The following is a 13,441-nucleotide window of genomic DNA, read 5'->3' on the forward strand; positions in this document are numbered from 1 at the left end:
GATGGGCAAATTTTACTACATTAGCATGCTGTGTATAATATACATTTTGCGGCACTTATGCATTACTGCTAACTAAAGCTTCTTGAGGTCAATAACTCTGTAAAGTTACTTATTATGACGGAAAATAATATAACAGGGATAAACCTGGTTCTGTCTGGTCCATGTCACCAGGAGGATATACACGGCCGTTCCGTTATTTATGTCATTTACTAAACATCTTGAGGAATATGCCCCTAGTAAAGATGGTGGCCAGGCGTTCGGAGGAGGAGGGTCAGGTTGCTGTGGAGTTCCTGTCGGCGTGCTCTTCCTAGCCAACCAATCGGGGCTTGTGGCCGACTGTGTCCTGTCTGAAGGCAGAAGTGGAGGTTCTATAAGGCGCACAGCGGCCGCCTGTCTGGAGATGAGTCAGCACCACAGAGGAGGGCTGAGGAAGTACCCGGAGCTCCCTGTGTGGGTGGTGGAGGACCACCATGATGTAGGTACCCTGCTCTCCTCCACATCTCCTCAATGAGTTTGGTCACCAGGGGTCCTCCTTCTGGTCCTGCCTGCAGAGGCAAAACTCAGGAAATGCAGGTGGATGGGACCTCAGCACAGTGTATAGAGCAGTGGTCTTCAACCTGCGGACCTCCACATGTTGCAAAACTACAACTCGCTGTGGGGGCATGCTGGGAGTTGTAGTTTTGCAACATCTGGAGGTTCACAGGTTTAAGACCACTGCTGTAGAGCATGGCTTCCCAACCAGGGTGCCTCCAGCTGTGGCAAAACCGCAACTCCCTCCAAGCCTAGACAGCCATGGGAGTTTGTAGTTTTGCAACAGCTGGAGGCTCCATGGTTGTGAAACACTGCTGTAGAGTCATGATGCCTTTAGTGCATAGTGCTAAACATTGTGCTGGATATTTTTACTCCCTTTTGCAGCTGCTGGGCAGATCTGAGCACACTGTAGAGTACAGAGCCTGGGGGTGCAGTCTCAGCCTGTCACGGCTCATCTCACACTGAACTGTTCTAGGCTGTGTGTTCAAATCAGCATAGCAGAGAGGGCAAAAGTTCTCCCCTGTATGGCTTCAGATGATGTCTTCCCAGTCTGTGAATCTGACTGAGCAGAATATACAGCACAATATCAAGGTAGAAAACTAAAAAAATAATAAAAATTAATGCAGTTGATGGTTTATCATGGGGGGAGTGAACTTGATGGGGAAAAAATCCTAGTGTAAAGCAGTATTTTCCAACCAGTGTGCTCCTAGTTGTTGCAAAACTCTAAGCAAAATGCTGTCCAGGCATGCTAAAGGTTGTAGTTATGTGACAGCTAGAGGCTCCCTGGTTGGAAACATTGGCGTAAAGTGAAGGCACTTGAGGGTCCGTATCATTGATTGGTGGTCATACAGGAGGTTCATCTTCCCATATAAAGGACCCTATTCCTATGCACCTTTACTTCATCTGGGCACGTACACAGTTGCATGGTATCATCCCTTCAAGAAAGAAAAGCATGCGAGGTCAGGGCTTAAAGGAAAACTGTCAGTAACGTCACAGTGCCAGATGAAGGCAGTAACCCCACCCATGCCAGTTAGATGATGATTTGCATATATGGAAAAAATGAAGATAACAGGCAAACAGCTGGACGGATCCAGGCATGGTAGGCATCATATTGATCAGCGTCCCCCGCACTACCAGCCATTACCTGGGGGGAGGTTTAGTGACAGTTTCCCTTTAAGATGGCTACTAAAATAATCGCCAAGGCAACTAACAACTTGCAGATGTCAACAAAACTAATACACACACAGAGAAACAAAAGAAAGAAAAAAAAACGTACTATGCGCATTCCCCACTTGATCTCGTGCCCTCCTCTGACAATGAGGGGTCTGGCAATGCTTTTTATTTTTTCTATATACTGGGGGGTTGACAGTGCATTTTATTTACTGTGGGTGTGGGTCTGACAATGCCTATGAAGGGAAACTGACAGCCAATTTGCCGATACATGGAGTTTATAGTAGGGATCGACCGATATTGATTTTTTTTTTCTTTAGAGCCGATAACCTGTGAACGTTCAGGCCGATAGCCAAATAACTTATACCGATATTCCGTGCATTTTAATCCCCCCGGGTGCTTTAAATCAATGGACTGCAGCGGCTTTTGCAGGGCCAGAGACTGCCGCCGCCACCCGCTTCTCTCCCCCTGCCTGTCCTGAGTCCCACCACCGCCGCTGTCCTGAGTCCAACCCCGCCACTTTGTACAATGGAGATGGAGCAGCTGCTGAGTGAGTTCAGCCCCAGCCGCCCCTCTGCAGCCCTGCACTCTGCTACCCTGCGGCCAGAGCATGCTGTACCCGGACATCGGAGGAGTGCTGTCCTTTGTCACCAGCCTGGCCTTCACCATGAACAGACTCGCCGGCCTGGGGATATAATTATAATTACCTGTTCCCAGTGTCCGCTACTTCTGGCTCATGCTGCGTCCTGCGCTGTTGCTGTGTGCTGCGCAATGACAAATGACGTCCTCAACGCGACATCACTGTCAGTGGTCCGGCGCACAGTGACAGCTCAGGACGCCGCTGGAGCCAGAAGTAGCGAGGACCCCGGGAACAGGTAATTATAAAACGGGGATGGGGGAGGCAATGAGGCAGCGGAGGTCTCTGGCCAGAGGGGAGGCAATCGGGCAGTGGCGGTGGTTGGACTCAGGACCCCAGGACAGGCGGGGGGAGAGAAGCTGGCGGCACCGGCGGTCTTTGGTGTGGGTAAACCGGCTGTCAGTTTCCTTTTTAACTTACTGTTGCAGCGACCCTGGCAATTTAATTTACAGCATTACTTTACCCCCTTCTCCTAATCTCTTGGGCATGCACCTTGAAGCAATGAAGTAGGGCAGAGTACACCTCGCTGCACTGTGCATGAGCTTGAGAGATGTCGGTAATGATTTTTGCGTTTTCATTTTTTCCTCCTCGCCTTCTAAAAATCATAACTCTTTTATATTTTCATCCACAGACTAGTATGAGGGCTTGTTTTTTGTGTGACCAGTTGTCCTTTGTAATGACATCACTAATTTTACCATAAAATGTATGGCACAACCAAAAAATACTATTTCTATGGGAAAGAAAACCGCAATTTAGCAAATTTTGGAAGGTTTCGTTTTCATGCTGTACACTTTACGGTAAAATAGACCTGTTTTCTTTATTCTGTGGGTCAATGCGATTAAAATGATACCCATGATTACATACATTTCTATTATTATACAGCTGAAGTAAAAATCGCAAACTTTTTTACCAAATTAGAGCGTTTAAAATCCCTCTATTTTGCTGACCTCTAACTTTTTCATTTTTCTGTATAAGCTGCGGTATGAGGGCTCATTTTTTGCGCTGTGATCTGTAAATTTTTTTTCTTTTTATATCACATTTGCATATCTAAAACCTTTTAATACAATTATTATCAATTTCTTTTTTTGTAATGAAATGTTATTAAAAAAAAAAGCAGCAACTTTGGATTTTTTTTTTTTATGTTCATGCCGTTCACCATATGGGATAATTAACATCTTATATTTTAATAGTTCAGATGTGTACACACGACGATACCAAATATGTTTATTAAAAAAAACTTTTTGGGGGTAAAATGGGGGAAAACGGACAATTTACATTTTTATTGGGGGAGGGGATCTTTCACTTATTTTTTTTTTTTTTGCTTTTATTTTTTTTTTTACACTTTAATAGTCCCCATAGGGGACTATCTATAGTAATCATTTGATTGCTAATACTGTTCATTGCAATGCGTAGGACATAGCACTGATCAGTATTATCGGTCATCTTCTGCTCTGGTCTGCTCGATCTCAGACCAGAGCAGGAGACGTCGGGAGACGGACGGAGGCAGGTGAGGGAACCTCCATCCGCCATTACAGATGATTGGATCGCAGCGCTGCCGTGGCCACATTAAGTGATTGTCCACATTAAGTGCTGCACTTCTGCAGATGCCGTAATATGTATTGATCATGGCATCTGAGGGGTTAATGGCGGACATCCCCGTGATCGCCAATGTTGGCCATTACAGACAGGTGCCTGGCTGCTATCGGCAGCCGGGAACGGCCCCACATGACCCGAGCATCGCTCCGATGCTCGCGCTTATGTATAGGATGTAAATGTACGTCCTGGTGCATTAAGTACCAGCTCACCAGGACGTACACTTACGTCCTGTGTCGTTATGGGGTTAAATATAATATAGGGTTTATTTTTTTTACACTTCATTCATTTATTGAAAAAACTTTATTTTTTATATTTGACACTTTTTCCAGATTATACTATGCTGCAGCACAGTATAACAGTCAGTATCACAGTGACATGCAGCCTGTGTGATCCAGCCTATAGCTGGACCTCTTAGGCTGCCGTACTAGGCAGACATGAGTCCATCAGCTGGCCTCTTGCCGCCGTGGCAACCAACAGGCTCCCACGTTCGTATTTTGTGATCACTGATGGTGGACAGGGGGAGATCCCTCCCCCTGTGAATCCCATAGATTCCGTTATCAGGACTGATCACAGCATCTATGGAGTAAATGCTGCCCAGACCAGCACGGTCCCAGTCTCCACAACTGCAGCGGGACCCCGGCTGTGATCTCCTGCAGCGCATTGAGCAGAGCAGGATATCACCAGGACGTATGCATACATCCAGAGGCATGAACATGTCAGCAACCAGGACATATGCATACGTGTATAATAAAGTGCATTATATATATGCATTATAGTGTACCTGTAATGCTTTATTCACATATATGAAAAATTCTAAATTACCTTCATTTTGAATTTGGTGCCTAACATGTATGCTATTGAGATGGAGCAGGAAGTTCTGTCTCCAGTTGTACAGCTTTAATACCGTTAAACACCATTAAAGGGATTTTTTTTTTTCATATCAACTGGCTCAGAAAGTTAAACAAATTTGTAAATTATTTCTATTTAAAAAAAAAATCTTAATCCAACCAGTACATATCAGCTGCTGAAGTTGAGTGTGTTCTTTTCTGTCTTACCACAGTGCTCTTTGCTGAGACCTCTGTCCATGTCAGGAACTGTCCAGAACAGGAGAAGTTCGCTATGGGGATTTTGCTCCTGCTCTGGACAGTTCCTGAGACACAGACAGGTGTCAGCAGAGAGCACTGTGGCCAGACAAAAAAGAACAACTCAACTTCAACATATTGGTATCGCAGCATGCGTAATTGGCCAAACTATTCAATTATTACATTCCTGTTCCTGCATGGTCAATAGAATATGCGCAAAAAAAATTCCCAGACCCAAAATTGCTAATTTTTTATCACATCCCAGAAACGATGAAAAAAAAATGATCAAAAACCATTAACTACACAAAGGTGGTACCGTTAGAAACTAAACTTCATGCCACAAAAAATAGCTCTGTGGGTGGAAATATAAAAGTTATAGGGGTCAAGGTGTATTATTATCATTTTTATTTTTTTTACCATAAAATGAAACTAAAATGATCCAAGTTTTGTATCATTGCAATCATAATGACCCATAGAATGAGTTTTTCATGTCAGTTTTACCATATTAGGAATACCAAACAATAATTGTCTTTTTAAAATTTTGCACGACATTTTTTTTTTTCTGCCTTTATGATAAAATAAAATGCACCAATGAAAAGGTCAACTTGTTTTGCAAAATAAAGAAAAAAACACCCTTAGGATACGTTCACACGAGCGTATTTTCGCAGCGTATTTTGCTGCGGATCTGCTGGTGAAGGCCCGCTCGATGCTGTCTTTACATGTGCCTGCTCGTAGCGGCAATACACAGCTACGAGCAGACACACTGCGATGTGTGAGTTGCTGTATACTCGCACATCGCAGGAGCTCTCTGCCTAGCTCAGAGCAGGGAGAGCGGCCGCGATATGAGTACGCCGCGCACATCGCTGCAGGGTGTCTGCTCGTCGTGGCGTATTGCCGCTACGAGCAGGCACATGTAAAGACAGCATAGAGCGGGGCCTTGACCAGCGGATCCGCAGCGTAAAATACGTTGTAAATCTGTTCGTGTGAATGTACCATTATACACCTTTTGTCAGTGGGAAGAAAAAAATTATGGGTTTTTTGAATGTGAGGAGGAAAAAATATGAGCCAGAAATAAAAATTTTCCGGGCCATGAAAACCAGAGTGCTTCTTCAAGGAAAATGGTCAGGAGGGTCTGGTGTTCCTGGATCCACTGACTGGAGGTTAGAAATTTTTAGCATGTTTTTTTTATTTTTTATAAATACATTTAAATAAGTAATCATGTTATAAATGTATGACATGAATGTAAATGAATAGTACTATGTAATTGTTTCATATTATACCTGTTTGTAAATTTGAATACAATAAACAGCGACACTGATTCTGTTGCATCCTCCAGACAAGGTAGATAAGGAATAACCTGCACATGTGCTGTTCCCACAAGTTATCCATTATTGGGAGCAGTTTATTACAGGAACTATGAACAAATAATTTTTGTTGTTTTTCCCCAGGTGCTGCCATTTATCTATCGAGCTATTGGATCGAAGCACTTGCCTGCTAGTAATATTAGCTTTGTTCACTTCGATTCTCACCCAGATCTCCTGATACCAGTAAACATGCCTGCAGATACTGTGTTTGACAAAGAAGCCTTGTTCAGGTGAGGCTCCGCTGCTTTTCATGTTAATTGTTATTGTATTGGGGATTGACATTTCCTTTTAGGTAGAAGATTACGTCTAGCCTGGAGTATATGGCCATATTTCATATTATTGCTTATCATAGATCTGTTCATACAAGTTAGCTAAGGGCCCTGTTACACAAGGCGTTTATCAGTCAGAGGCCACTATTGCCTTGTGACCAGCGATCACTTCGGCAGGTTCACATTATTTTATAAGGTAAAAAAAATTGCATGGCTGCACATATCCCTGTGTTAAAGAGGATGATAGAGGGCCACATGGATGTTTAAAGGGGTACTCCACTGCCCTAGCTTTCGAAACATTGTGTTCAGAACTCTGGCTGCGGGGGTCGTGACATCATGGCCATGCCCCCTCAATGTAAGCCTACATTGAGGAGTGTAGTATGACATCACGAGGGGTGTGGCGTGGCCCCCCGCAGCCTGCACCCAGCGTTGGGAACACAATGTTCTGAATGCTGCGGCAGTGAAGTACCCCCTTAAGCCCTGCCCACACATTGATCAAATATAATAGGTTTTTAAAGCAAGCGTCAATTTAGAATGGTCCTCCCCAACTCGAAAAATCTGTGTTCACACCATGTTACCTGTCTGGAACAGAATAAAATGATTTAATACACTGTACAGAATCTGTGTCTGAAACATGAGCAGTAATATACAGATAGAACTACTGCTACATCCCACACTTGTAATCTTGGTAATATCAACTACAACACTTGGTAGTTTGAAAATGGAGGCATGACTTCTGTCTCCCTTTTGGTTATATTGTGTGGGGACCTATGTGTCACAGTACACTGCTACACTTATTGCATTTGTAGTTTACGCAGTAGATGCATGTGGTGCTCTGTCATCAGAAAATTGTTTAAATCAGGTTTCTATGTCAACCATATTTTTAAAAAATTTAAGATTTTTTTTTCTGAATTTCTATTTTTCTATTATCTTATAATAATTTTGAAATCTTGCACTTGCCAGTAGGCCTAAAACTAAGACGATACTTCCTGTTCTGTACAGATTATTTCCTTTTTTTTTTTTTTCAGCACAGACAGGATTACGTTAAAAGTTGAAACCATTATATAAATTACAGTGGGTCCACCCATGGGCATCAGCACAAATTTTTCCTGGGTGGGAAGGGGGAAATCATTTTAACCCCTTCCCGACCTATGACATACCTGTACGTCATGGGTGGCAAGGTGTTCCCGACCCATGACATACAGGTACGTCATGAACATTACTGCCGCTACTCGCGGCATCCCGCAGCGCCCGGAAAGATGGTGGCTATCACTGATAGCCAGCCATCTTACCGTGCGACCACGGGGGGTTTCATCTCCCACCCCACCCCCCCCCCCCAGCGATCGCTGCTATCAGCTGGTCAAATCTGACTAGCTGATAGCAGCGTTTCACTATGAAAATACTTAGCAGCGCGGTGTGTGAGTCTGGATCACGGGGATCGGGACACACACCGCTCTGCTAAGTGTCCCTGACCCGTCCCCCGGCGTCACTTACCCGTCCGAGCGGTGTCCCGGGCGGTCCCGGCGTCCTCCATGCGGTCCCGGCGGAGCTGCGTCCCGGAGGTGAGTTTGCAGCACCAGTGCGGCATCTTCATTGGCAGCAGTGAGATCGCCGTAAAGCGATCTCACTGCTGCCTCTGAGAGTTTCAAAACTGCAACTCCCAGCATGCCCAGACAGCCTTTGGCTTTCTGGGCATGCTGGGAGTTGTAGTTTTGCAACATCTGGAGGCCCACAGTTTGGAGACCACTGTATAATGGTCTCCAATCTGTGCTCTTCCAGATGTTGCAAAACTACAAATCTCAGCATGCTCAGTCTGTCCAGGCATGCTGGGAGTTGTAGTTCTCTAACATCTGGAAGAGCACAGATTGGAGACCATTATACAGTGGTCTCCAAACTGTGGACCTCCAGATGTTGCAAAACTACAACTCCCAGCATGCCCAGACTGCCCAAGCATGCTGGAAGTTGTAGTTTGGCAACATGTGATCCTTCAGATATTGCCGAACTACAACTTCCAGCATGCCTGGGCAGTCTGGGCATGCTGGGAGTTGTAGTTTTGCAACAACTGGAGGCACACTAGTTGGGAAACATTGTCCGTTTCCTACCTCAGTGCCTCCAGCTGTTGCAATTGTTGCAAAACTATAACTCCCAGCATGCACTGACAGACCATGCATGCTGGGAGTTGTAGTTTTGCAACAGCTGGAGGCACACTGGTTTGGAAACACTAAGTTTGGTTGCAAAACACTTGAAAGTTTATTACTTAACTTAGTGTTTCCAAACCAGTGTTCCTCCAGCTGTTGCAAAACTACAACTCCCAGCATGCACGGACAGCCAAAGGGCATGCTCGGAGTTTGCAACAGCTGGATGTTTGCCCCCTTACCCCAATGTGAATGTACAGGGTACACTCACATGGGCGGAGGTTTACAGTGAGTGCTGCAAGTTTGAGATGGCGCAAATTTTGCGCTGCAGCTCAAACTTCCAGCGGCAAACTTGCTGTGAACCTCTGCCCATGTGACTGTACCCTAAAACACTATACTACACTGACACTAACCTAAAATAAAAAGTAAAAAACACTACATATACACATACCCCTACACAGCCCCCCTCCCCCCAAAAAATGAAAAACGTCTGGTACGCTACTGTTTCCAAAACGGAGCCTCCAGCTGTTGCAAAATAACTCCCAGTATTGCCGGACAGCCATTGACTGTCCAGGCATGCTGGGAGTTTTGCAACAGCTGGAGGCACCCTGTTAGGGGTATTCTATGCCAATGATTCCCAATGTCCACCCCTATGCAAATCCCTAATTCAGGCCTCAAATGCGCATGGCGCTCTCTCACTTTGGAGCCCTGTCGTATTTCAGGGCAACAGTTTTGGGACACATATGGGGTATCGCCGTACTCGGGAGAAATTGCCTTACAAATTATTTTTTTTTTTTTCTTCTTTAACCCCTTATGAAAAGGTGAAGTTGGGGTCTACACCAGCATGTTAGTGTAAAAAATTAATTTTTTACACTGACATGCTGGTGTTGCCCTATACTTTTCATTTTCACAAGAGGTAAAAGGGGAAAAAAGACCCCCTAAAATTTGTAACGCAATTTCTCCCGACTACGGAGATACCCCATATGTGGGCGCAAAGTGCTCTGGGGGCGCACAACAAGGCCCAGAAGGGAGAGTGCGCCATGTACATTTGTGGCGATTTGCACAGGGGTGGCTGATTGTTACAGCAGTTCTGACAAACGCAAAACAATAAATATCCACATGTGACCCCATTTTGGAAACTACACCCCTCACGGAATTTAATAAGGGGTGCAGTGAGCATTTACACCCCACTGGTGTATGACAGATTTTTGGAACAGTGGTCTGTGAAAATGAAAAATAAAATTTTTGATTTGCACAGTCCACTGTTTCAAATATCTGTCAAACGCCAGTTGCTCACTGCACCCCTTATTAAATTCCATGAGGGGTATAGTTTCCAAAATGGGGTCACATGTGGGGGGGTCCACTGTTCTGGCACCATAGGGGCTTCCTAAATGGGACATGCCCCCCAAAAACCCTTTCAGAAAAACTCACTCTCCAAAATCCCATTGTCTCTCCTTCCCTTCTGAGCCCTCTACTGCGCCCGCCGAACACTTTACACACGCATATGAGGTATTTCCTTACTCGAGAGAAATTGGGTTACAAATTTTAGGGTGATTTCTCTCCTTTTACCCCTTGTAAAAATTCAAAAATTGGGTCTACAAGAAAATGCGAGTGTAAAAAATGAAGATTTAGCATTTTCTCCTTCACTTTGCTGCTATTCCTGTGAAACACCTAAAGGGTTAAAACACTTACTGAATGTCATTTTGAATACTTTAAGGGGTGCAGTTTTTATAATGTGCTCATTTATGGGGTATTTCTAATATGAAGATCCTTAAAATCCACTTCCAACCTGAACTGGGCCCTGAAAAATTACGATTTTGAAAATCTTGAGAAAAATTGGAAAATTGCTGCGGAACTTTGAAGCCCTCTGGTGCCCTCCAAAAGTAAAAACTTGTCAATTTTTTTATGCAAACACAAAGTAGACATATTGTATATGTGAATCAATATGCAATTTATTTGGAATATCCATTTTCCTTTCAAGCAGAGACTTTCAAAGTTAGAAAAATGCAAAATTTTCATGAAATTTTTTGATTTTTTACCAAGAAAGGATACAAATATCAGTGAAATTTTACCAATAACATAAAGTAGAATATGTCACGAAAAAACAATCTCGGAATCAGAATAAGTAAAAGCATTCCAAAGTTATTAATGTTTAAAGTGACAGTGGTCAGATTTTCAAAAAATGCCCAGGTCATGAAGGTGAAAATGGGCTGGGTCATGAAGGGGTTAATTGGATACTTCACTACTTTAAAACTTATCCCCAGGATGGTACTGATGCTGGGACCCCATGTAATCACCAGAAAGATACCCTGCCTCTCCCTGTAAATGGAGCAGTGTGGTGGCTGCTGCTATAGGATTCCCTGGGAAAGCTGTATTTAGGTATCTCCCATGGTCCCATTGATAGAGCACAGGAACAGGGGCAGCATGTATATAGACTGGCACCAGGATCTTCTTGTTAAGAGGTGCAGTTCCTAAAACATTCCCCCAGGGAACTGGTAGTAGGTATCTATGCTTCCTCTCACATTGTCCTGCATGGGGCAGTCAATTATTGCTTCCTGTCACAGAAGTCTTCACAGGGATTAGGAGAAGCAGTCACAGCAGTCGAATAAGAGCTACGCACTGCTCCCTGTCTGTATGAGGAGCGATGAAGGGGAAAATATGGCAGAAATGGTGAAAGCTACTCTGGAACCCCGTGGTTACCAAATAATTGAGACAGGTACGCTCTATTGTTGGATGTGGTCCCTGGGCCGCTGTAAAACACATGGCTAAATGTTGTTAAAAACAGCGCAGACAAGATTGCAGACCCCATAATAACGCACAAAATGGCATTAAAAGAAATGCAATTGGAAAAAAGAAATAGGTTAGAAAAAAAGAACATGTCTTCGTATCTGGCTTTAATCGGAATAGTTGGTGGATCTTCCTTGCCCTTTTTAAAGATCTTTGGTTTCCTAAGGGCCTTAGTCATCCTGAATCACATACCTTGGCTAGAAATTAAAGTAGAACTCCAGAATATAAAAATTGTATACTGCCGGCAGTAAAAAAATAAACAGGCACATACCTTCCTTCACTCCCCCGGGGACTCCGATAACCGGCTCTGGTCTCTGCCGCGATCCTTTTCCTGGTTGCTGGTGGTTGGGGAGTCATAGTGCCAATCACCGGCCGCAGCGAAGTCCCGACTCGGCCAGCGATAGGCTGAGCGGCTGTGTGAGAACACTTCAAGGCACAAAATTCTTGACTACACCGGCACCTGCTGCCGGGGCCGAAAACGTCACACTGCCGCTCAGCCTATCGCCGGCCAAGCCGGGACTTCGCTACGGCCGGTGATTGGCTGAATGCAGTATGAGTCGCCGACCACCAGCATCCAGGAAGAGGATCGCGGGGGAGACCGGAGACGGTTACCGGAGGCACTGGGGGAGCGAAGGAAGGTATGTACATCTTAATTTTTTTTTTACTACCGGCAGTATGGGGGACAGTTTTTATATTCTGGTGTTCTCCTTTAACTAATTCCCGGTTAAACTGTGTTCTGCTAATGTAGATACATAAAGGCCCTGCAAGCCCTTCTCAGTGCTTCCTTTTGACTTACTGACTTCCTAAATGTGCCTTAATACCTTGTCCTCCTTTATGTATTCCGATATGTTTGAAGCCCAGACATATTTTGTCTCTCTGGCTTTTTCATCTTGGGCAAACTTTGACATTGGTTACTTTTTGTCTCACATGTTGTTTTTGTTTTTATTTATTTTTTTATTTAAAAATAAATTTTTAAACAGGAATTACCGTACATTCACCAAGATACATGGTGCAAAGGCACATCGATAATCCCCATAGTGTGGACATGTTTAAGCAAGACAATACAGAGCAAGGTGTATAATAATCAAAGGACATATCATTGGTAGATGAAAAATAGGGGGAACTTTATGAATGTGTAGGGTAAGGTTCCCCGGGGACAAGGGAAGGGGAACAAAAGCAATAAATGTTGTACAAACAATATATAAAAAACTGAGAGTTAGACCAAGCATGAAAAGGACAGGTGGTGTTGTCCATGGATATGGAGAAAAGACTGAGGAGAGGAAACATTGAGGAAGGCGGACCATGCCAAGGTGTATAAGGTGGTGGGGGTGTCATTGAGAAGAGAAGAAAGAGAGTGAGAAGGAGCTGTGTATTATTTGAAATTCTTAAACCACCTCCAGTTGCCAGATTATAATGAAGGAAGTGCTAGTGCGAGACTCCCAGTGGGAGATTTCCAGACAGTAGAGCTGATCCACCTTGTGGACCCATTGCTGGATTTCTGGGAGATGAGGGGAAAGCTAATGCTTGGTTAACAGAAGTCTAGCCGCGGTGAGGAGGTAAAAGAGGAGGATCTGGATGTGTTGGGGGGGGGTGTGGTGGTGTGTTAACAGTAAGAAGGGCAATGTCAGGGGAGCATCGAATAGAGGAGCAACAGATGGATTTGCATCTATGGAAGATATCCCTCCACTATTGTTGAGCTAAAGGACAGGTCCACCAGATATGGAGGGTGCCTCTGTTAGCGAGTGAGAAATGAGAAGTGATGTCTGGGATTCTTTACTTAGTATCTCAGTATCTTATAACCATTTTCCTGAATTCTCAGACATCTGGAGAGTCTGTGGGGGAAGGGATGGAGAGGAGGTTTTTAGATTTG

General features: G+C 44.3%; 1 protein-coding gene across 1 annotated transcript in view; it reads left to right on the top strand.

Moving 5' to 3' along the window:
• The first annotated feature begins 40 nt into the window (after positions 1-40).
• Positions 41-13,441, top strand: part of C5H5orf22 (chromosome 5 C5orf22 homolog) — a 60,263-nt gene continuing 46,862 nt past the window's right edge. Inside the window, exons 1-2 of the mRNA XM_056520975.1 lie at positions 41-475; positions 6,465-6,610. Coding sequence (XP_056376950.1) covers positions 200-475; positions 6,465-6,610 — 422 coding nt within the window. The 5' untranslated portion in view covers positions 41-199. The remainder of the gene's footprint in view (positions 476-6,464; positions 6,611-13,441) is intronic.

The sequence above is a fragment of the Hyla sarda genome, chromosome 5 (assembly GCF_029499605.1).
Source record: "Hyla sarda isolate aHylSar1 chromosome 5, aHylSar1.hap1, whole genome shotgun sequence".
Classification (NCBI taxonomy): domain Eukaryota; kingdom Metazoa; phylum Chordata; class Amphibia; order Anura; family Hylidae; genus Hyla; species Hyla sarda.